Source organism: Struthio camelus, chromosome 10, assembly GCF_040807025.1.
Source record: "Struthio camelus isolate bStrCam1 chromosome 10, bStrCam1.hap1, whole genome shotgun sequence".
Taxonomy (NCBI): domain Eukaryota; kingdom Metazoa; phylum Chordata; class Aves; order Struthioniformes; family Struthionidae; genus Struthio; species Struthio camelus.
The window spans coordinates 22,801,932-22,825,105 of record NC_090951.1 but is presented as its reverse complement, the minus strand read 5'-3'; the positions used below and the strand labels follow the sequence as shown (position 1 = coordinate 22,825,105).

Sequence of the window (23,174 nt, the reverse complement as noted above, 5' to 3'; positions counted from 1 at the left end):
CTTGCTTTTGGACTTAACAGGGAAGACTTGCTAAACTTTTGGACTTGCTGAATGCATGGATCACTCAGTCCAGTTGTGGAGGCACTGTATGGATGCCCTTTGTATCCCTCACATGTAGAGAGAAGCCAGTTGATTTCCATCCCATTTAAGGGCTTCATCTGTATCTTTCCTCTCATTAAAAAGAGCGAGCTCCATAAGTTGCCTCAAGGGCTCGACCAGAGCTTCCAGATGCCTACTGAGGACAGTGTGCATTCTGCAGGTGAAGAGCTCTGTCAGGCTTTTGAAATTAAACCATGTGGTTGATTTTTTCAAAAATGCCTGCAAGGGTAGGAGTGATTTTGGTATGGAGTAGGATATATGTGAAAGAAAGCGCAGCACTTGGGAAGAGCAGACCACCCCTGTTGGAAGAGCTGAGGTAGATTTCAATTCATTTAATTCCGTTCCAATGAGCATCATGTTTGTTTGGAAAGGATATTTTGAGGCCTTACGTTAACTGCCTTTAATTGGATCACAGTGTGCTTCTGAGCGATGTTCTCGTCTTCATCCTCTTGTTAGAGCTCAGCTGTTCACGCTGCTGAGACTTATAGCAAAACACTGCTTTCCTGCATCAGCAATGCTATGTTCTGCCTTCACCCCAAAAAGGCCTAAAAGGTGCAGACAGAAGTGTAACCCACCTTCACCTCCCGCACAGCACAGCACTGGGTCAGGGTAGTCAGTGCTGCAAAAGCTGCCAGCACAGCTAGCTCCAAGGGATGGAGGAGTTGCTCTTGGTGGCCTTGAAGAATGTTGATAAAACTTTGAGTTGAACTCTTTAATCTGGTAGTCTGGACACTGTTGATTTTCATACCGATCCTTTTGCTAGATGCTTAGTAAATGCTGACTGTTTCTCCGAAGTAGGTTTTGTTAACTTCAAAACAAGCCAGCCTCCTGCCTCCACCTATGTGTTTGTCTGAAACTCCTATTTTGCTGGCAAATCCTTAAACGAAAGTCTTTTGGAGAGGAGGGAGGGCTATTTAGTGAATTTGTTCACTTGTGGGCAGAGTCAAGTTCTGCCTACTGTGGCTCTCTTATGGTGCAAGAGGACAAACTTCATCTTACAGAATGTATTTCACTTAACCCCTTCAGCTGTTGTGGCTCCCTGTCCTAAAGCAGTTGCACGCCCTGAAACTGCATGTTTTCCGGTAGTTTGAGCCCCAGCTGAGTTGGTGTTTCTGGAGTCAATAAGGCAGGAAGGCATGTATATATGTATATAAATGTATGTATATATGTATATACATAGGTATATGTATATATGTATAACCAACGCCTTCGTGCTGTCCAGTTTCTAGTGTTACAAAGAATAACCCTATAGACTGAGGGGTTCTGATATGTGCAGCTCCAGCTGCTGGGAGGTGCGTTGCTTTGCTTAACTGAAGGTGGGCCTAGACTTGGTCTTTGCTGTTTGGTGTCTGGGATGTTCTCTCTGGCCCTAAAAACCTCTGTGGGCTTACAAAGAAACCGGCTGGCCTGAGTATAGGCAGGTGACATAAATCCTGGCTGATGACTGACTGCTGTGAGGGCTGGTGATCATTGGCTTTACTGGGAATCTGCCTCTGTTCTGGCTTGGAGGGGAGAGGAAAGTAGCACTAGATTTCTCTGTGGGCTTACCTCCAGCGAAGAGGAATGGCTTGCGGTGGAAGAAAGCCCCTCTTGCTTTGAAAGGTGCTTGGAGCAGGTGGCTGAAATAGATGATACAGCTCCATAGACTTGCATATCTCTGGGAATCAAAATTAGCCGCATGCGGTTGGAGTAATTACTTGACACTTTTCTTGACTTGCTCAAATGACTGCCACCATACCTGGAGAATAAAATCAGAGTGCATATTACTGATGAATTGGGTGTAAAGGCGTAATAACCTGGGATCCAGTTCTGTAGCAGGCTTGAATTACAAGAGAGGTGCTTGCTTGGTTTTGGCCTACTCTTGGCATAAACTCAGCCACATCTGCTCTTGGACATCAGTCATGCAATCTCCCCTGATGCAGGCAGTGTGTCACAGGGATGCTTTTTCAGTGCAGCTAGTTGTTGTCCTGAAGTAGGACGTTTTTGTGTCTTTCTCAAGCATGTAAGTCAAGCCTAGTGTAAATACTGCTGATGGCCTTATTGAGGAGCCAAGATGAGGTGTGCTTTCAGTCCAGAAAATGCACTAATACTTTCCTGAAACTGAGACTTCAGGCAAGAAGCCTGTGCCTGCCTGGCATCCTCCAAAATCGGATGCCTTTGTGGTTCAGAGCGAGTCAAAACTGCAGTGATATTGGGCCAAGCCTGTCCAGCATAGAGGCACTAAGCCATCATGGACCTGAATTTTTGCAGTGTGCTCTGTTCCAGGGCCCATACTGTGGCAGTGCCATCTCTGCTGTCTCCCTGTGATGTTGTTCTGAACTAACCAGTCTCATTGTGACCCATCAGGACTCTGGGCTCTACCTGAAGGAGCTGATTGAGCCAGTGCTGACGTGTTTCAACGATGCTGATAGTCGATTGCGGTACTATGCTTGCGAGGCCCTCTATAACATTGTCAAGGTGGCCAGGGGCTCTGTCCTCCCACATTTCAATGTGCTCTTTGATGGCCTCAGTAAGGTAAGAAGCTTGCTCTCAACCTTTTTCTTTACCCTGCTTTTTTCTTTACTACACTAGAGTACTAAGGCTGGTTCAGTACTCCTCTTCTCTCTGGATCGAATGAACCAAATTAGCCAAGATTTACTTTTCAAGCAAACTGGTTTGCTTTGATCCAGGCAGGTTTGAAGGACTGCATGAATGGTTTCTGCAACAGCATACCGGCTGTTGGTGTTGTGGATGCTAGAGCTCGCTTTAAAGTACGTTATAGTCCACCCTTACCTCCAGGATGTGTTTTCCTGCTCCTTGTTCAGTGGCTCTAGGAAACGAGGCTGACAGAACTGCTGCAGGCCAGGTGTCTCTGCACCACTACAGCTTTTTTGGGTCTATAGGGTCAGAACCATGTCTGCACGTGCCTGTGTCTGCAGCCTATCCCTGGAAACTTCTTTCTCTGCCGCTTGAGAACGTGGCTGCTGGCACATGAAAACCTGCCCAGCCTGGCAAGGTGATGAGCACTTCATTCCCCCTTTGGAAGTCTCTCTGAGGAGTGTCTTGGAGGGTAACTAGCAGTTGGAGATGAAAGGACTTCTCTCTTTGTCCATCCCAGCAATGCCAACTTGGAGCAACAGTCCCGATGAACTCGCTCTGGGAGAAGGCCTGGGACCTGCTCTCGTAATGGCTCTTGTTTCTGTTGTTCGTAGCTGGCTGCTGATCCTGACCCAAATGTCAAAAGTGGCTCTGAGCTCCTGGATCGACTTCTCAAGGTATTTTTCCGCCTGCAGCTGAGAAGCCCTGGTACAGGCTGTGACACTCTGCAGGGTCAGGCACCGCTGGCAAGTACGGGCATGGACATGCAGCCTGCACCCGTGTCTGCGCGTGCCTCAGAGCTGCACGCTCCCTGATGCGTGTGTTTGGACAAAGTTCTTGGGATGTCTTGACACTCTGAGGGTGCAGCTGCTAAGCTCATCCCAGCTAGCCCATAGCTTGGTCCTGTGGCTACTTTTAAAGTGTTTCTTTCTCTCACTGGCCTTAGCCTCTTAGATAGAGTTTGGTAGCTAACGGAGTTTGGTGGCAATCTCAGGCGGCTGGGTTGAGGGGCTCGCAATGCAATGCGTGTGTTTAGCTCTTGGGAGCCAGATCTCTGGGGAAGCAAGGTTTCCATCTGAGCAGGGTTGGGCCCCCATCCCAGGCAGCAAAACTGCCTCCTTTGCCTCCTCTCTGCTTTTCTTCCCCTCTCCCTTGCCTAAAAGAGTGGCCAAGAGAAGTGAGCTGAGCTGCTCTGTGAAGAGCAGAGCTGCTGCTTCTGATGGTGCCTTCAGTTCTGTTCTATCTGTTGATGAGTTCTTGCTTGCACAGACCTCCCAGTTCCTTTTCTGCTCCTTGGAGGTAAATGGCTCTCTGCCAGGTCCTGCCCCCAATTCCTTGTTAGCAGAGCCGTTAACACAGGTGCCCTATAGCCTGCTGCAAACCTTCCTGCTGGGAGACCCTCTGCAGAGCAGGGAATCTGCTCTGCAGCTCTGGAGCAAGTGACTTAGCTGTGCAGCAAAATCCACCAAGTGTGTGGGAGGAGCTTTAAAGGAAGGCCAGGGGACTCTCTGACCACTGACACGTATGATTATATCAAAGTTGTTTGATCATGTGTGCAGCACACCAATGATGCATGAATCAAAGAAGCTACTACCCTTCTGTCCAGCCAGGCTGGCACATTGCAAGTAGGAGCCTTCCTCTGTGGATACAGCTCAGTGTTACTTGCTGCCAGAGGGGATATTCCTTTCTCATTGCCTGAGCAAACCGCATGATTCTTTCTCCCAGGATCCAACAGCCTGGAGACCTTGCTGCTCTCTGGCAGATCCATGCATCATCTGCTTTTGACCTTTTTCCTGTCACGTGTCTTGAAAAAGGCAGAGTCGGGGTGACTGGGTGTGGGGAGTGCACCACGTGCTGGCTATCCCTTCTGACCCTCTCTGCTTGGGTTCTGCAGGACATCGTGACAGAAAGTAACCAGTTTGACCTGGTAGGCTTTATCCCACTGCTGCGTGAGAGGATTTACTCCAACAACCAGTACGCCCGTCAGTTCATCATATCCTGGGTAAGTACGCATGGTGCCATGTGTGCCTGCCAGCCTAAACTCTCCAGCAGCTGCGGCCCATCAGCACCCTGTGTCTGGGCGTACAGCAGATGTTTGCAGTGATGTGTGAACACTGGCACCTGAATTTGCTTGGGCAGTTTTTTCAAGCCAGCAGACTCTTTCTTTAAAATGCCAAGCCCCATCATATTGTACTTCTACCAACCTAGTTCAGGGCTTAGCACATCAGGGTAACGAATTACAGTCTCAGCATTGCTTATATAAATGGATACACTGTGGTCCAGAGGCTAGAGTCTTGCAATGGGCAGTGCCAGGCTATTTGCTTTCAGATTGTAAGATTAAGGTACTGCTGCACACCAAGCCACAATGAAGAGATGCTGCTCTCAAGGAGACAAGATATCTCCATTTGCTTCCTCATTTCTCTGCAAGGCAAGAGCTTTCGGTTCCTACAAAGACCAGGGTTTGGGGAGAGATGGGACCTCATGTGTCTCTGTGCTCTCTCTTTCAGCCATACAGTTTGCAACTCCAGGTCTTCCTGCATGTATTTTGGCAGTCATTCCTGATCCCTGCTCTGCTTTCTAGAGTGACCAGGCAGAGCTATGACTGGAAATGCATCAATTCTGCAGAACAATCACTTGCCTCATATGCTAGGCCAGCATCTTTCCGGAAATGGGCAGCTCCATACCATCCTCTTTTTCTTCCTTCCCAGCCCCACACAGACAGCCATGCTCCCCCTTTTTACTGTAGCTCAATGTTGAATCACAGAATCACAGAATCACACAGAATCGTTTAGGTTGGATGGGACCTCTGGAGATCATCTAGTCCAACCTCCCTGTTCAAGCAGGGTCACCTAGAGCATATTGCCCAGGATCACATCCAGACGGGTTTTGAATATCTCCAGGGAAGGAGACTCCACTACCTCTCTGGGCAACCTCTTCCAATGCTCTGTCACCCTCACAGGGAAGAAGTTTTTTCTCAGGTTCAGATGGAACTTCCTGTGGTTCAGTTTCTGCCCATTGCCTCTTGTCCTGTTGCTGGGCACCACGGAGAAGAGGCTGGCCTCATCCTCTTGACACTCCCCCTTCAGATACTTGTATGCATTGATGAGATCCCCTCTCAATCTTCTCTTCTCCAGGCTGAACAGGCCCAGCTCTTGCAGTCAATGCCTCTGTGTTCCTCAGTACTTTACCAGATTTGTGCTGGTGGTGTTAGCTTCTTTGAAACTCACCTGTCCTATTTTTTTTATTGCTTCTCTGAGTTAGATCCTGGTCTTAGAGTCTGTGCCTGACATTAACCTCTTGGATTACCTGCCAGAAATCCTTGATGGGCTCTTCCAGATCCTGGGAGACAACAGCAAAGAGATACGGAAAATGTGAGTACAGAGGTAGGCCAGGTGCAAGGCTGTCTTTTGCTCTGGAGCTAGCATGTGTTTCCCTGCCCCAGGCTGATGCAGTGCCTGTCAGTCACTTCGTTTGTTTGCAATTCATGTTTATAACTGTAGCAAAACCATATGAGGCGGGAGGCAGAGCAATCAAGCTGGCTTGGTTGGTGGATCAAAGGGTCCTTGCCAAGGGTCTCCCTTCCCCAAGTTGTTGTGGCTGGAGCGGCCGGAGGCACGTCATGGTCTGCTGGGGCTGTGGCACAAACTGCCTGTTTTCACTTAGTTCACTCATTACCTTCCCAGCCCTTGCACACAGTATCTGAGCTGTACAGGCTGTTTTGCGCTTCTAGGCTGGGACATGAGCTCTGGTAAGTCAGTGAACACGCTTGGAGCACAAAGGCCTCTCTCTGTGAGGCACAGCACCAAACCAGAGTCTCCTGGGTGGTGAAGGAGAAGCAAGAATTACAAGCTTGCTGTTCGGATCTGTTGCTGAGTTTCCAAACTGAGAGGCTTTTTGAAATGCAGGAATGGCTGAGTGTTCTCAGTGAGATCAGAGCACCTTGGCTCTGTGCACTGGGAGAGAGTAACTGTACCTGTTTTGCAGGGCATAAGTGGAGAGACTGGGTTAGGTCTATGCCGCTGCCAGGCCCTACTGAATCCTCCCTGCTTCTTTGTTTTCCAGTGTGCACATGTCTGGGGACATGTTCTGCAGTGCTGAAAATGCAAGGGATTGTCTGTTCCTCCCCTCACCTCTGCCCCATTCCCCTCTGTGCCCTCCATCCTGTGTACTCGGACCAAAAATGGAGTAGATAAACCAGGGTCTCTAGCCTAGGATTAACCCGTTTCTTGCCCTTGCTCCAAAATCTGTCCTTCAGCTAGCATCTGGGTAAGGCTTTCGTTTGCTGTGGGTGTCCACGCCCTGTGGGATCTGTGGTCTCTGGTTTGGGGCAGAGTGAGCTTGTTGTGTAACTCGAGTGCTGTGACAAATGGAGGATGATGACATTGCATCCCCCTCACTCTTCCTGGCCCTGCCCCTGTGTGGAGGCTGCATTCCCTAACTGGGGTGGCAGAGAGGAGTGTGTACCCCTGTCCCCAGCCCAAGAGCAGTATCTTGACCTAGACCCCCTTCACAGTGAATATAAAGCAAAAACGCTGGGCATTGCACTGAGGTGCAGGCACAGATCTTGTCCTGTAGTGAGGATCTGGGCCTGGGGAAGAGGGGGACAGCACCAGCCTCTCCAGCAGGATGAATGTATACGCATCGTGTCACCAGTGTCCTCTCTTCATATGCATGTAGAAGGCTGGTCTCTATAACTTCTCTTTCCACAGTAAAGGAATGCCAACTGGCTGTTTTGCCTCTTTCCAGGTGTGAGGTAGCTCTTGGGGAGTTCCTCAAGGAGATCAAGAAGAACCCCTCCAGCGTGAAGTTTGCAGAAATGGCCAATATCCTAGTGATCCACTGCCAGGCCTCTGGTGAGTGTGCAGCAGCCAAATCGTCACAGAGCTGTAGTTTCTGTTTCCGTGTTGTTGGAGCCAACCACAGATTCAGGCCCAGACTTGTCTAATGGGCAGTTAACCAACCATGCTACAAGCTTGCAAACTTGCAGTTTCCTTGTGTCTGAAGAAGACACTGGAGACCCCAATATTCGCGGCGCTGTTCTAAGGTAGACAGACTTGTGGCTGGACCTCTGCAGAGTCCTGCGTCACGAGAGGTGTTTTTTTAATGAGAAGGAGCTTTCCTTCAGGGCTCTGGTAATTCCTGTCTTGTTTAGGTATGCAGTATGTTTGAGGTGAAGGGAATCATGTGATTATGACTGGCAGGTGGTAACACTTTAGAGGAGGCTGCTTGGATCCAATGTTAGTTTGTTGAGGCTGCATAGCACTGCTTTTTGCCTGTGGGGATTCTGCTGATGCCTCTGTCCCAACAGGTTACTCCTAACTTTACTAGACAAAGGACTCTCTGTCATTGTGCTTATATGAATTCATGCTGCTTAAGCCTAAAAATTGCCCTTATATCCTTTAACTGTCCCAATGGTGAAATGCTCCCTTTGTTGGGACGCGGAGAGATGAATAAATCCGCAGGTGTAAGAGTGAGGAGTGATGCTTGACCCAGACACACAACTGTTACAGTAGTGACAGAGCAAATATCCTTATGCTATGGGGAGCATGACAGAATACTTATAAATGAGGAAAATGCTCTCGGGGATTGAACGGGGGTAACCTGATGATTGCATTTAATCTCTTACCCTCACTGCAGCTTCAAGTCTAGCTTCGCTGGAACTGGAGGGGAGATGGAAAAGAGCCCCTTTAGAGTGCTGCTAGAGTCCAGTCAGCTCTCTAGTTTCACATGGTACTTATCCTGTTGAGTTTTCATAGCTGGCAGTGCTGTGCTTTCCCTCATGTCTGCTTGGCCTGTGTCTTCTAGATGATCTGATCCAGCTGACAGCCATGTGCTGGATGAGGGAGTTCATCCAGCTGGCCGGCCGGGTGATGCTGCCTTACTCCTCAGGGATCCTGACCGCTGTCCTGCCATGCCTCTCCTATGATGACCGCAAGAAAAGTATCCTTGTAACTCTGAGCTGCTGTAGGGCCTACAGTCGTTGCAGTGCAGGTTGGACGAGCTCTAACATCTGAGCTTACAAACAGCAGTGCTTCTCCTTCCTGCTACAGCAACCAGCAGGGAAGCCTCTGACTCCTGTCCTTGTGAAAAACAAAGGCAGAAGGGCAGCTGATTGCTGCAGCAGGCTAGGAGGAGTCCTCCCTCCTGAGTGCTAAAAGCCCCAGTGTCCCCTTGGACGTGAGGGGAGTTGCAATAATTGGGCTGGGACAGCCCTGGTTTTGTTGCGATGGCTTCTCCATGGCTGGCCAGATATGGTACCTAGCCACGTGTGGGACTGCGTGTTCCTTACACTGCTTCTCTTCAGACATCAAAGAGGTGGCGAACGTGTGCAACCAGAGTCTGATGAAGCTGGTCATCCCAGAGGACGACGACATGGATGAGGCAAAGCAGTCGATGACCCTGCCAGCAGAGCCCGCCTCAGAGGAGTCCCTCTCCAAGTCAGAGGCAGTCTCTGGTGGTGAGTCCCTGTTTGCCTGGGCCATCTGAGGTGTGCAGCAAAGGCTAAGAGAAGGGAGGAGTCCTCAAGAGAAGTCCTTGAGTTGGTTTGGTTCCCTAGGGCAGCTCAGGCACGTGGGGCCACTGTACTTGCTTTGAGCTTTGGAGTCCTGTGGCATAGATGGTCCTCTGGTGAGACAGAAACATGTGTTTGGTGCTAACTTTCTGCACAGCAGGGTTGCTGATTCGGTCTGGAGTCCAAGTGGTACTATAGCGCTGCGTTCTCTGGTAAGCACCCCCCACTCCTCACCACGTTTCACTTTGGCTTAGCAATTAAGCTGACTTGAAAAAAATCATTTAGGGTTACACGTTTAGGATCTGTCTACACAACAGCCAATGCACAGGGGGAGAGAATAGCCCATTTATCCTGCAGTGGCTGGCTTGAGAGGAGCTAACCTCAACTAAAGGAGAGCTCAGATAGATGTGTTAGCCCTGGGAGAGTGTCAGAGATGATCAAGTGCATGTAGGAGGTGTGTGTTGCAGAGAGGTAGAGAGCAGAAGGGAGAAGATTTTTTTTGGTCATTTCTAAACTCGTGATGTTCCTGAGACCTGCAGGCAGGTATCATCCAGTCCTTCTGAAATTTCCAAAAGGCTATAGGGGAAGAGAAAAGGCAGAAGGTGACCAGCTCAGTGGGAGGAGTGGAGGAGTATTCAAGTGAAAAGAAACTGCACCGAGAGGGTCCTAGTGGGCTGACACCTGGAGGCAGCAGCAGCTTTAGCATTCCAGCATCCCTTTGACAGATGCTCTTGTCCCAGGATGAGTAAGTGGTAGCATGCTGCTTCTGGCACATCTGTGTTGGCCAAGCATATGAAATACGTGTAACATTTAAATCACACTGGCCAATCCATTTTACTCTCCTGCAGTTCCTTCTGCATGTTCAGGCCAGTGCTTCTCTGTAACATGCCTGTGAATGGCTTTTGAAAAAACCCTTTTGTGAGAGGGAGCAAGAAGGTGTAAATTAAATAGCTGAAAGGTTTTCTTGTAAACTGGCAGCCAGGTCTAAGGAGCAGACACCTGGGGCTGCATGTGCCCCAGCAGGCTGTCACCAGCTGCCTCGGGGACACCCCGTCTGAGCAGAGTGGCTGGTGCAGGGAGTGCTCTCAGCGCAGCATTGGTGGTTCAGTGGTAGAATTCTCGCCTGCCACGCGGGAGGCCCGGGTTCGATTCCCGGCCAATGCAAAAGCTTAGGTTTTTTTGAAGGGATGGAGGGGAAAATTATTGCCATATTGCAGCAGTGAGTTGTTTTTAATTCCCTAATTGTCCTGAATAGGTCTACTTTTGTTAAATTTCAATGCAAGCATTGGGAAAACAGCTTTTGTAATAAAAATACCAACACAAAGTTTAATTGCTTTAATGTTGCAGTTATTCTCCTTTGGGTAGATGATACTGCACCTTGAAGCATGCCGGATCAGATAAACCTTTGATGCTTTTACAGCTGAAAATCTCAGCTCATCTCCATTTTTCTGCTGATGTGGCAGCTTCACTGTGTGTAAGTAGAGTCAGTTGGCACAAGGGGGCATAAAGAGACAAGTTAATTTTGTCACACTTTGTCACTATGCTTATAAGACCCAATTGCTGATGGTGGCCAGCGTAGGCTTCTTTACTTGCTTAGCAGTCCTATGTACACCACTGCACAACTAGGAACCAGAGCTCTCTGAAAATCCCAACAGCCCCTTGCTGATAGATTTCTGGTGATGATGTCTTTGCACAAGGCCATGCTGCTCTCTAGCCTCCCAGTCCTGCTCTCTGCCTTCCCTGCATCCCACTAACTGTGCCTCCTTTTTGTCTTCCCCCAGGATCTCTGGATGCCTCTAGTGACTCCAACTTCAGCAACACCAGTGTCTTCACAGTCACCAGGTAGAGTCTATTCACTGCTTCATAGTGACTTGAGAACAAGAGACTTGTAGACTTCTTGGGGTACACACCACAGATGACAAAGCTGTGGGTGAATCATGATCTGGGCTGGAAAGCGGAGGGTTCTCATGGGTCAAAGTGGGATGGATGACTGGGGCTGCTCTAGGGATTGGCTGCTTCTCCCTGAGGTTTTTCTGATGTATTTGCAACAAAATGTCTCAGTTCTGTCTTCCTGGAGCAGGTCTGGTGAGGCAGTGGGTGTCTCATGCACTTGGGGTGCTGCACCCTCTCCTGCCTTCAGGCCCCCTCCTGGACACTCCAACTAGTGGAAAGGGTGAAGGTGGGGAGAAGGTGGAAGGTTAGCTCAAGTATGGCCCTTCTAGCTTGGCCAAAATAGGAAAAACCTGGTTCCCTCCTTCCCTTGCAGGGAACCACGGTGCTCCAAAGTAGAGGAATGGCTGTGCGCTAGTCTGGCTTCTGCAGTGCTCAGTCAAAGATGCAGATCTGGCTAGAGAGTGTAGATAGTGTTACTCCCCATTCCTTGCCACCACAAACCTCTCTGAGCAGTGGTGCAGTCCTGGCAGCCCATCGCAGCATGGTGCTGTAGGTCAAGTGTTTGGATGTACCTGAGCTGAGTGCAGTCCAACTCCAGCTGCTTGAGAAACGAGGAGTATTGGCAGTACCTGCTGCCAGCCTGTTCCCCTGCCAGGCATGTGGCATCAGTCAGACTCATGCCTGCAGAGAACAACTTCACACCCAGCATGATCTCTCCCTATATCTCATCTAAATCATTTCTCCCACGAATATAGTTCTTCCCATCCAGCTGTCAGTGGATCTGGTGGCAAATCCCTCTGTTCTTGTAACCATCTTTCCTTTCTTTTGTTACCTGCAGTTCTTTTCCCCATGGTTCATGGTTTTCAAAACTTTATTGTGCTCTGATGTCTATATGTATCCTTTGCTGTCGTGCCCAAAATAAGATGCGTTACTCCAGCTGCATCCTCACTAGCATGTCGTACACACAGTATGGCTCCTAACGCATCCCAGAGCAATGCTTGCCTTCCTGCAATAGTGCTTTTTTGCCTTTTTGCTACCTACCCAGCTACTTCATGTTCTTACTGGTCCACTTAATTTTTTTCCTCTTTCAAAAGTACACATCTTTTCATTTGTCTTTCTAGATTTCATTTTATGGCTGTTAAACGGTTTCCTCAGTTTTACTGTGATCACTGAGTTCTGGCCCTGTTCCTTGCAATGCTTGCCAGCCTCCCACCATGCTGAAGACTCAGCCCTTAAAGTTTAGCAGGTGCATAAGTGGGTGTGCATAAGGTTGAAATTGAAAGGGAGAGGAAAAGAGAGGCAGTAAATCAAGAGGACACGAATGGACCCTCTCCTTCTTGTGTTAATGGAGTCTCTGTTCTGGAGACCTTGCACCTGGGGGAGAGAGAGAGTGAAGGCTAAAGGGGGACAGAAGCAGAGAGAACTGAAGTTGATTTGGTCACAGCATCACTGCAGAGCCAGAAGAAGAATAACTGCCCAAGCTGAAGCGTTCTGCTGGGTCCCCAAGCATCAGGGAAAACCACTAGTGACAGCAGGCACGGCTACTTCAGAGGCCTCCTTGCATCTCTAAACCTAACCAGATGCCTGAGGGAGGCTGTTGCCTCTCTCCTCTGAAGAAAGGCTGAGAGAGCTGGGCCTGTTTAGCCTGGAGAAGAGAAGACTGAGAGGTGATCTCATCAATGTCTACAAGTATGTGAAGGGAGAGTGTCAATTGGATGGGGCCAGACTCTTCTCCATGGAGCCCAGCAACAGGACAACGGGCACAAACTGAAACACAGGCAGTTCCGTCTAAACATGGGGAAAAACTTATTTCCTGTGAGGGTGACTGAGCCCTGGAAGGGGTTGCCCAGAGAGGTAGTGGAGTCTCCCTCGCTGGAGGTATTCAGAACCCGCCTGGACGCGATCCTGGGCAATGTGCTCTAGGTGACCCTGCTTGAGCAGGGGGGTTGGACTAGATGATCTCCAGAGGTCACTTCCCAACCTTGGCCATTCTGTGATTCTGTTGCCCCTATATCCCATGCTTGGTGACTGCCTTTACAGTGTGGGTATCCTTGGCTTCCAGAAGGAGGGTTCCCATCCCTGTTGACCAGTGTGCATGTGTTAATGCAACACGCAGCAAGAATGCTGCGTGTTGCTCTGCATCATCTTGGGATGATGTTAACCACACAATGATGTGAGCTCTTTTCAAAGCAATGTAGGCAGCAGAGCAGGGATCTGCCTTAGCTGAGTGAAGATGAGTGAGCTAGTTTTGCAAGGAGACTTGTATATGAGCTCTCCTAAGCCCTTTTAAACAGGAGATACCAGGGAGATTTTATAATGGCACTTAGCTGTTATGAAACCTGTTTCCCCGTCTTGTGTGAATTCTCTGCTGGCCCAAGGCAGGGGCTTAAAAGAATTTCCGTGGGGCACGAGTTGTGGGGGATTGGCAAGGGGTTATGGGGGCTGTAAGTGGCCAGCAGGACTCCTGGGTATGTGCCTGGTGCTCTGTCTTTTGCCTCTGGCTCAAATATTGCTCCTACCTTGGTGCTTCCCTACCTGTCTGCTGAGGTAGCTCAGGCTCTGAAAACTAGGGCTTCTGGTTTGCAGGAACATTTCTTCTTAAGAGCTTGGGCTTTATTATGGACAGGACTGAAATCAAGCCTCCTTGGGCAATTTCTGGAGTCAGGAGTTTGCTCAAATACTTGCCAAAGTGGCCCTCCAAATTGGTAACTGAGGAGCCTCTCCCAGGCAGCTTCAGCTCCTACAGGGGCTCCTGGGGCTGTGCTGTGCTACTAAGCTGTGGGCAAAGGCAGCCATGGTTTGGTTTTGCCCCAGGTTTGGTGGGCATCTGAAATGGGGCATTCATCTGCAGTGGACCTGCTTTTTTCCTCTGCTTCTGGCTCCAAGGAAGCAGGGAATCGGCCAACTGGAGGGATCTGACCACTCCTGGGAGCATGAACATGTGAGGGCTGGTGCTAAGCTGACGGGCGCATCTAGTGTTGCAGGAGCAGAAATCTGTAGATCTCCAGAGATCCCATGACTCCATGTTCCCCTGAGCTCTGGGAGGGCTCAGTAATTTGGTACATGCATTTACAGTAGTGCACAGTTAACTCAAGAGCTAGAACAGGATGGTCGTGTTTCTGCGATGCTGTGCTTGCTGATGTGCCCTGCAGGACCAGGTGCATGCCAGTGCTATCACTTTGCAGGGTCAGGCTGTCTGGCCTGGACCTTGAGCTGGAGGAAGGAGAGAGTTGGCACCTGTAGGCAGCTGTAACCATAAATGAAACAGCCTGTATGCCGAATGCCCACTGGGTGTCAAAGCAGGACTGCAGGAAACAGTTTTGTTCCTTTTAAAAGCTGGAAAGTGTACAAACTGAGGAAGTTGCAGCTGCCTTTTCAGTTGAAGTCACTCCTTGCTTGTTTTTGATAGTTTCCCCCCTCCTCCCCCAGTCCTCTTCCAGAGCAAGTGGTGAAGCGTGGCACTGTGCCAAATGTCCAGCTCTCACGCCCCCTTCTCCTACCTCCCCATGCAGTCATCTTAGGAAGATAACACTGAAGTAACAGTGAAAGGAGGAGTACCTAGTTGAGGAGCAGAAGAAAACTGTATAGCGTTACGTCCAAGCATCTGAAGATGCTTTCCAAGAATGTAGAAAATGACTAGGTCTGAATACTTGATAGACGGATGTTGGGCATGTTCCTATGGCAACAAAGTGACCCCCCCCACACACACACACTCCACATTGTTGGCGATCGAAAATGCTTCCACAGCAATTGCCAGCTTCCTTTGGAGGGAGCTTCCTGGTGGCATTCTCTAGAAAACTGGGACTGTCTCTCTGCTGAGACAGAAATTGGTTCCCAGGAGAGCCTGGCTGTGCAGGGAGGACTGGAGGGGCTTAGAGGGCTACCCCAGTGGGTTGGGATCCCTGCTCCTGGCTTCTGTAGAAACTGTAGTTTGATCTAAGTGAACCAGAACTGTGATTCAGAGAAACTGGAGTGTTACTTAAGTAACACTCTTGGTCCAGAGATGACTATCTGAGCCCAGAAGAGGAAAGGGAGGTCAAAATGTGGCTGCTGGAACAGAATCCTGGTTTCCTTCCTTCGGTCTGAAGTCCTAAAAGAGAAGATACAGATGTCTGTCCTGCATCTCTGGACCGAAACAGCTGGAAACTGTTGCAGTTAGAATAGCCTAAAGCACAGTGTTTCAATAGATCAAGATTTGATCAGTTTGAGACCACTTCCCAGCCAGGCTGCTGGTCCGATGGGCTGGCATGGCTGGCAAGTATTCAGAAGGGCTGCTGGTGTGGCCTGGGTTAGATACAGAGAAGTTAAACAAGGGTGATGGGACCACGATCCTACGCTAAGCTAGATAAGGCACAGGGGCCCTCCAGAACAGCCTTTATGGTTCTTACTGATTCAAGGAAGGCTTTCTGTTTTGGGTGGTGTTCAGGGTTACATGGACACGCAGAGCGATGCGTTGAAAGAAGGAGGTCTCAGGTGGCATAGCCTATTGCCCCAGGTCTGGGTAGGCAGTGAAATACAAGGCTCTAATTCAGAGCTCCTGCAGTCCTTGCCCCAATTGACTTGTCTAGTCATGCTATTACAAGGCCTCAGAGGGGGGTGTGCTCCCTGGGTGGATAGCTTTTTGTCTCCCCAATCTGGGGTAACACAGTTTGAATCATCCAGGCACTTTAAGCTTGCTGTGTGCGCTGGCTGGCAAGCATGTGGTGTTGTCTCTTGTCTTCTTGCTTTGTGCTGTTCCCCAGCCCTGCAGCTGGGACTGTGTTGCCTACCTGGGCAGGCCTGGTAACCCTGGGACATTGCTTCAGATCCCAGCTCAGTAGCCTATTACTGTGATCTGACATGCCCCTTGAGCTGAGCTGCCAGCTTCTGGGAAGCTCGAAATGCAAGTGCCCCATATGCAAGCTGTGAGAAGAAGCATCATGGGCTGTCTCCCCAGGGACTGGGAACACTGTCTTCTCTAGTATGGCCAGATGTCATTCTCGCAGTGTGTTGCTCTGCGGAGAGGGCAAATTGCTGCCATGTGGCAGAACTGTCCATGGCTGTGCTTAGATGGGACTTTTTAGTTACTGTAGTTACGGCTCAGTACGAAGCTAAAATTGCTGCTGAAAGGGGCTGAAGCCTGATGGCCAGAGGCCTGCATGCCTTGAGGATGCAACCAGCAAGCGATGGGCCCATGCCATAGCAGCTTGCAAGAGCTCTTTGAATAAAGGCTCAAGGTGGCAAACACACTGTGCTTGAGACGGTGCAAGAGAGGTGAATGGTATGAATGGGACCAGCTGCTCAAGAGCACAATGGGGATGGCTGGTTGGAGGCAGCACAGTGGCTCATTCTGTACTCTCATACCACACCTGCCTTGGAGGCCTGCTCTCAGTGTCAGCTTCCCAAGGCAACACAAGTTGCAAGGCCTTGCTGCAGCTTCTGGGTCCGCTGTAGCTTCTTGAGGAGACTCCACCTGTCCCTCCTCTCCAGCTTGGACCAAAAAGAAGGATTTCCTTCTCTATCCTGAAGAGTTAACAACCGCCGGCTGCCAGTCGAGTGGATGAGGCATTGAGCAGGGAGCTGGACTCCAGCTCTGCCCATACCCAGCCAGGGGACCATGGGCACCTCACCCCCAGCTGCTGTCTTGATTTACCACGTGAGCTCTTTGGACTGGGTGCTTCTGCCTCGACCTCCCCTTGAGCCTCATAACTTACTGGGAGGGCAGCTAGTGCTTGTTTTATGAGCACTTCCAATACTTGGAGGCTGGAAATTGCGGTAAGTAGAAAGAAGCCAAGAGCACTGAAATGAGAATGACAGAGTATCAGAGAGTAACAGCTTGTGGGACCAATAGCAGAGAGCTGCTATTTATCTCCTGGCCACTGGCTCAAGCCGGTTCAGAAGTACAGCTGCCAGCCCTTAGGGGAAATGCCCTTGTGACTTGGACCACAACGAAAGGATCTGGATATTTGCACCCTTGGCAAGTCAGCTTGCTGGGCCTGCTTAAAGGCTAGGGCCTGGCCTGGACCTTAACTTCCAAATGAGGTCAGGAAAGCAGCTGGGCAGGGCAGCAGGCCAGCAGGGAGATGACAGCTCAGCCATTGGCAGAGAAAAAACAACCGCTGAAGAGCGATATGGCACAAGCGCTTGAATAAAGTGAAGGACTGAGAAAATGAATTGATGAGGGAAACGGAGTGAAAAATGTTGCTGTGCAGTGTTGCAGGGGGAGGGCAGCATAACACTAGTGGTTTGTTTGAAAGTGTTAAGCCTTGTCCAGAAGTAGCTGGGAGGTAGGGCTGGTCCCCTTGGACAGCCACCACCGTTAAGGAGCTTGCTGGAAAGCCTGATTGCGTTCCCTTCCAGATGGTGCCAGCTACGTGCCACCAAAGGCACCTACTGGGAGACCTTGCTTACAGTGGAGGGATTTAATGCGCTTGGAAAGGGAGCTCCATTCCCATTGCTGGAAGATGCTTCCTGAGATCAGGGGACTTGCTGGGAGGTTACCCTGCCACCACCCAGCTTGAATAGAAGGCACCAGGATCCAGAGGTGAGAGCCTGGTGTAGCTCACCGTTGGTAAAATCACCAGCAGACACATACTCGCTGAAACACGCTAACCCTGGAGGAGGTGCCAGGGCTGCATTAGCCCTCTGAAGCAGCAGAACAGAAACTAGGGTAGTGGGTTAGACGGAAGCGATTGCATCTGACATCTGCCCTGCCACAGATGTTGACGCTGGAAGCCTGTGTGACAGGCCAAGAGGATCGTATTAAAGCAATGCCATTACTGCTGTTCTCAAGCTCCTGCTTCAGGCTGGCTGCAGATTAAGAACGGGGATGCTCAAGCAAGCTGTGGAGCCTGCTTCAGAGCTGCAGCAGCACTTACTATATTTGGCTGGCATCCTCCTCCCCTGAGTGGCGGTGGCCCATGTGAATCCAGTGCCCCTCCACCTCAGAGCCACCCAGTGGAGGAGCACAGTCACTGGAAGCATGCTGGGGGCTTGTGGGGAGGGCTGACAGAGGCCTACTAGAAGTAAAATCTTGCTGGACAGAATAAATCTTAGCTGAATTTCAGATGTTCAACTGACCTTGTCTTCAGGTCTAACTAAATAGGCTTCCCCTTTGCCCACAGTCCCCCAAAAGGACTGTTTCTTTTGACAGATGGAGGGAGTGAATAGTCGATGAAGGCTGTTGTGTGGAGCTTTGCCCAGCTGTGATGTCTTCTGGCAGTGGCCGAGCCCAGAGGAACTGCAGGCCCATGGGTGTGTGGTGTTGGGTTTTAGCCTTGCACATCAGTGTGTCGTACTGCTTGGGGCTGGCTGGCCCCAGCGGAGCCTCAGTGGTGGCATTGCCACCTCTTAGGGTCTGCAATGGCTTCCTGAGCAGGTGGATCCTGACTTGAGCCACCCCGTCTCTGCCCGTAGCACTGCCCTTTGTGTGTGCCACATCACTTGGAAATGGATTTTGGTGAGCTGAAAGCCTTCTGTACAAGCAGGCCTGGAAATGGCTTGTTGTTGTTTCTGTGCTGACAGAAGTAGTTTCCTCCTTTAATTGTGGCGCACACCAAAATGTGCTGCAAGCAGTGGCTGTGCTCCCCCCATCCTCTCTGCATACCTTAGAGCAATACAGAGCTGATAGATGTGGCAGTGCTGAGGGCAAAATCAGCCAGCCTCGTGACCCACATGCTCCTCCCCGCACCATCCTTTCCAGCATCTTTCCTCTGAAAATACTGGGCACGTTTCCCTTGTTATCCTGGGACTTTTCTATCATGCACAGGCAAAGCATATTCTGGTGTAGAGGTGTACTCAGGTCAAGGATTCGTACTCCTCTTCAGTCAGGAGCTTCTCACTTGTGTCAGGTGGATCACAGGCTCCGCTGCTGTAAAAGGGAGCTGATTCTGCAGGAAGACTAGCCCTACCAAAAATGGCTTTGTGAGATCAGCTTCACGATTGAACTTGCCACATGGCTGCGTGGACAGTAGCGCCAGGAGATGGGAAGGAGCAGGAATACAGAGCTGGGGTGAGAGGAAGATGTGCCGGACTGCTCTTTTTAGCAGGTTCAGAAATGTAGGTTAAGACTGGCCAAATTGCCTGTGATGCTGCTCCCTTAGAGATCCCCTTTTCCAAGCTCCGCTTACTCTGGTTGTATTGGGACCTCTAACAGGAAACTTCCTAAATGGCCAGAACCCAGCCCTCCTTCCTCTTGATTCTGAATGTTTGATCATTTGGCCCTTGGCTGTTGTTTGCAACATCAAAGCTAAACTCATTCAAACTCAAAATGCAATTTGAAGGCTGAAACATCTGTTACGTGATAGAGATCAAGGAGCCTGATATATGCAGAGCTATTAGGGGACAGGGCCTCATCGTCTTGCCCTTGTAACATGTGTCCTGGGGAAGATCAACTCCTATTAAGCAGCAGTTTTACTTGCCAATTATAGCATGAGAAATTTGCCCTTTAGGATTTCTTATCAAACAAGATGCAGAGGAGTTCTGCACATGCTAGAAAGTCTGCAGAAGTTCAGCCCAGCTTTGAGCAATTTGTTAGCTTAGGTAACAGAAGTGATTTAGCCCTTGCTCTTCAATGCAGCTAACTCTTGGAGGTCTGTTTCAACCCTCTTGTCTTAACTAAGTTCTTGTTGAGGCCAGCTGATCCCATGCAACAAGTAATTCCCACCTCCTAGGTTGCAAGGGCTTTTGTAGGACCCTTGCAGAAAGGCCCAGGGACGTGGGCTGCAGGGGTAGGAGGCATTGCAAAAACTGTACAGTAGACGTAAGGATCAGAAGCTGGAAAACGAATAATATAACATGACCTCTTCTGCTTTGGGATTTCCTGTCCAAATTAAACACAGGCTCTTGGTTAACAGGGTCCCAACTGTTTGGGGGAAAAACTGGAGAGTTTTTCAGCACAGTGTGACCTAAGGGTCTGCAGTTCCATAAGCATTATAAAGAAAGCAATGTCCTGGTGAACTGAAGTTGTTGTTCACTTTTGTCCCCAGCTGATGCCCAAACTTGTCCTCATCACTCACCTTGGCAGTGGCTTTTGGGAAACAAGATGACATTCTCAAAGCAGCCTTGTAGCCAAGAGTTATATCCCCCAAACCACTGACAGCCAGGGCACCATCTGCAACCCTTGGTGGGAGTGTGCTGGGATTAGTGGAAACTGAATGCTCTTGCCTGTTTGGGTGGCTCCATGAGGTGAAGTTTGAGGTGATGTTCTCTGGAGATGTTTGAACTGGTTAGCTTAACTTGGATTCGGAATGCATTTTTTTGGACCTTAATTTTTCTTCTAAATTCTTGTTGTTTTTGGTGTGCTGCTATATCTCTCACTGTGCTTCCCATTCTTGTAACTATAGTCAGAAACTACTTATATGGGTGTATCTATGCTCTTTTGACTTAGGGCATTTTTGCTATTCATGTACTTCCCTTCAGCCCAGAGCAGATATTAGAAAGGTGTAAAGACTCATGAATAGCAGCGGTAGGGAGCAGCAGACCAAATGTGGGTGAGGCTATATAGTTGGAGGGGTCAAAAAGCTAGGGCAGCCAGGCCAGAGCTATTCACTGTAGCCATCTGTGTGTTGCAACTTTCTTTTCCTAGTTCCCCTCTCCTTTCTGTGCAGCTCCGAGAGGATCCCAGTGACCCTGAACCTGGATGGAATAGTTCAGGTGTTAGATTGCCATCTTCATGACACGTCTATTGGGATGATGACTAGAATTGCAGTCCTAAAATGGCTCTATCACTTGTACATCAAGACTCCTCGTAAGGTAAGTCTGGGACTTGGCATGTGAGCGTGTTGCTTCCTCATGGGGCTGAGCTACGCCTCCCAGCATATTTGTGATGGAGAGGGGTACCCAGACTCAGCCTTTGGTCTTTGCTCCGCTGGGACCTGGGTCTGGAGCACCTGGAGATACTACAGGAGGGTGAAGAGTCAGGCTGAATCACCATGGGGCACCCATTGCTGGAGTAGCACAGCATTGTTGGAGGATTAGAAATAAAATGTGGGACTGTGGGGGGCTGGCAATAAGCCCCAAGGTTGAAATCAGTCAGTGGGATATAGCTCTGGCATAGTTGTACAGGGAAAGAGTTGGACGCTTGGCTCCGGTGATGGCTCTTGATCCTCCTTTTAATTATCAGCCTTAGCAACTCTCGAGCATGGGCCTTGTGGCTATCACTCTGAACACGTAACTGGTACAGCTGTGCTGCGCTGCCCCAAAAGCAGGTCTGTCTGCAGATGTACCCCAAACAGCCTAAGTTCCTGTATGTGGCCCAGTGCAAGTTTTTAGAAAGGAAATCACTGTGAATCCCTCCTGGGCAGGGGAAGGAAGTGACGTTGTATCCTAGGCTAAAAATTTTGCCTTTGAATTGGCTGTAATTATCTTGGTAGCAACATAACCAACTGTCTGCGTGCCTTTTCTGTGAAGGTTTTCTTAGCAGAGGCTGCTAGATACCTAGCTAGCTTAAGGGAGAGGAGCTTTCCAGGGAAGATGGAAAATGTTGATGAAGCTTTCCCCAGCTTCCCATGGTGCCAGGGGGTCCTTGGCATGTGGTGATCTGGCCTGTGTGACAGATGCCATTTATCTTTCTGGTTCCAGATGTTCCGACACACCGACAGCCTCTTCCCCATTTTGCTACGGACCCTCTCAGATGAGTCAGATGAGGTGAGTACTACAGAAGTCCTCCTGGGAGCTTGCCACCTCTATATCCATCCAAACTTTGGATCAGCTTTGTCTGGTACAGTTGGATTGAACCTAGGGCTTTCCTGGGATTTGGCCAGTGTTGGCACTGGGGAGTTTAGACCTCTTGGCTGAAGGAAGCATGACGCAATGCATCTTGGCCTCCCTGAGCCCACAGGTAACAGGCTGCACTCATACCCAGCTGGAAGTCCTACTGTCTCAGTTAGACAAGCGTGTGTCTGACTGCATAAGCCTTCCTCCTTTGAGCGCTCTTCCCTAAAAGCCTGCTATTAACAGTTGATTTTTGCCACAGCCTGTTCTGGAAAAACAGCTATGGCTGGGATTCAAGTCCCAGGTGCCAGGTGCATGGCTGATTCTTGGTCAGATTCTTGGTGAGTTTGGGAATTTGGATGGCCTTATGACAGTTCGAGATCGAGACAGGGAAAGTGTTTCCTGCTAAAATCTGAGTAGAGACAAGGCACTGCTGCTTTTCATGTGAGGTAGTTAAGCAGAGCCCACCACTTGCAGGGCACAGTATCAGCTTTGCCTGTCTGGAGCTGTAGTAAATGCCAAAGAGCCTTGTCTCTGCTTGGGTTTCCCCAGAGACTTGCTGCCGAGCTACCCTGCTAGCAGGACACGTGCCCCTTCTCCAGTTTGACAGAAAAGGCAGCACTTGCATGCAGTGTGAGAGTTGTGATGCCCAAGGCGTTACTCAGACCCACGTGATTCATGCTCCGGGTTACACTTTTTTTCTTTAGGCCCCTTTCAGTGTCCTTTGACTCAGAAATCAGACGCTACCTCATAGTCTGTATCAACATGCCTTTGAGACATCCTCTGAGCAACCATGCTGGGCCTGACTGGTGTGAACAGCCACGTGAGGGGAGAGCTTGGCCAACACAGTTGTGTTGGCCCCATACTGAGGTTTGGAGCAGAGCTAAGGAGAACTTGTCACATGAGTGTCTGGGGCTTACATTTACCCATTAGATAGCGCTTTACGAGCGGGCGTTCTCTGTGGGTAGACCTATGCAAAGTGGGTAGAGGAGCCAGTTTGCTGCCCCCTTGCTCGAGGGGACCCATGGCCAGCGTAATCACACAAACGGACGGTCCCCCTTGAAGAGGGGAAGCACTGAGATTCAGGCGCTGGGTTCAAATGCTGGCTCCTGGGGAAAATGGGGAATATACTTGATCCTCACCCCTTTATGAACTCCCCTTGGGGAGACTGGGATGGGGTTTTAACTCTTGTGCTCCATTTTGAAGTTCTTAAACTAAGAATAAATCTCAGTCTGTGATGATCTGCCCCAAGCCTGTTGTGGCCCCGTGCTTTAGGAGATAGTTTCCTGGCTAGCTGTTTGCCACCTCTCCGTTCAATTTGCAGTGACATCAGGTTGGTTAGCAATCGCTCAGCTCAGAAGTGAGCAAAAATAATCAGTTACTGATAAGTGAGGGCCCAGCT

At 49.8% G+C, this 23,174-nt stretch overlaps 1 protein-coding gene and 1 non-coding gene across 4 annotated transcripts in view; both read left to right on the top strand.

The window, feature by feature from the left end:
* VAC14 (VAC14 component of PIKFYVE complex) overlaps positions 1-23,174 on the top strand; it is a 110,431-nt gene that overhangs the window by 6,273 nt on the left and 80,984 nt on the right. For all 3 annotated transcript variants that reach the window (XM_068955542.1, XM_068955540.1, XM_068955543.1), the window contains exons 3-12: positions 2,446-2,613; positions 3,291-3,353; positions 4,571-4,678; positions 5,938-6,047; positions 7,423-7,529; positions 8,482-8,616; positions 8,981-9,133; positions 10,969-11,029; positions 20,668-20,812; positions 21,641-21,706. In XM_068955542.1, coding sequence (XP_068811643.1) covers positions 2,446-2,613; positions 3,291-3,353; positions 4,571-4,678; positions 5,938-6,047; positions 7,423-7,529; positions 8,482-8,616; positions 8,981-9,133; positions 10,969-11,029; positions 20,668-20,812; positions 21,641-21,706 — 1,116 coding nt within the window. The remainder of the gene's footprint in view (positions 1-2,445; positions 2,614-3,290; positions 3,354-4,570; positions 4,679-5,937; positions 6,048-7,422; positions 7,530-8,481; positions 8,617-8,980; positions 9,134-10,968; positions 11,030-20,667; positions 20,813-21,640; positions 21,707-23,174) is intronic.
* Positions 10,281-10,351, top strand: TRNAG-GCC (transfer RNA glycine (anticodon GCC)). The gene has a single exon. It is a non-coding gene; the product is annotated as a tRNA-Gly (tRNA).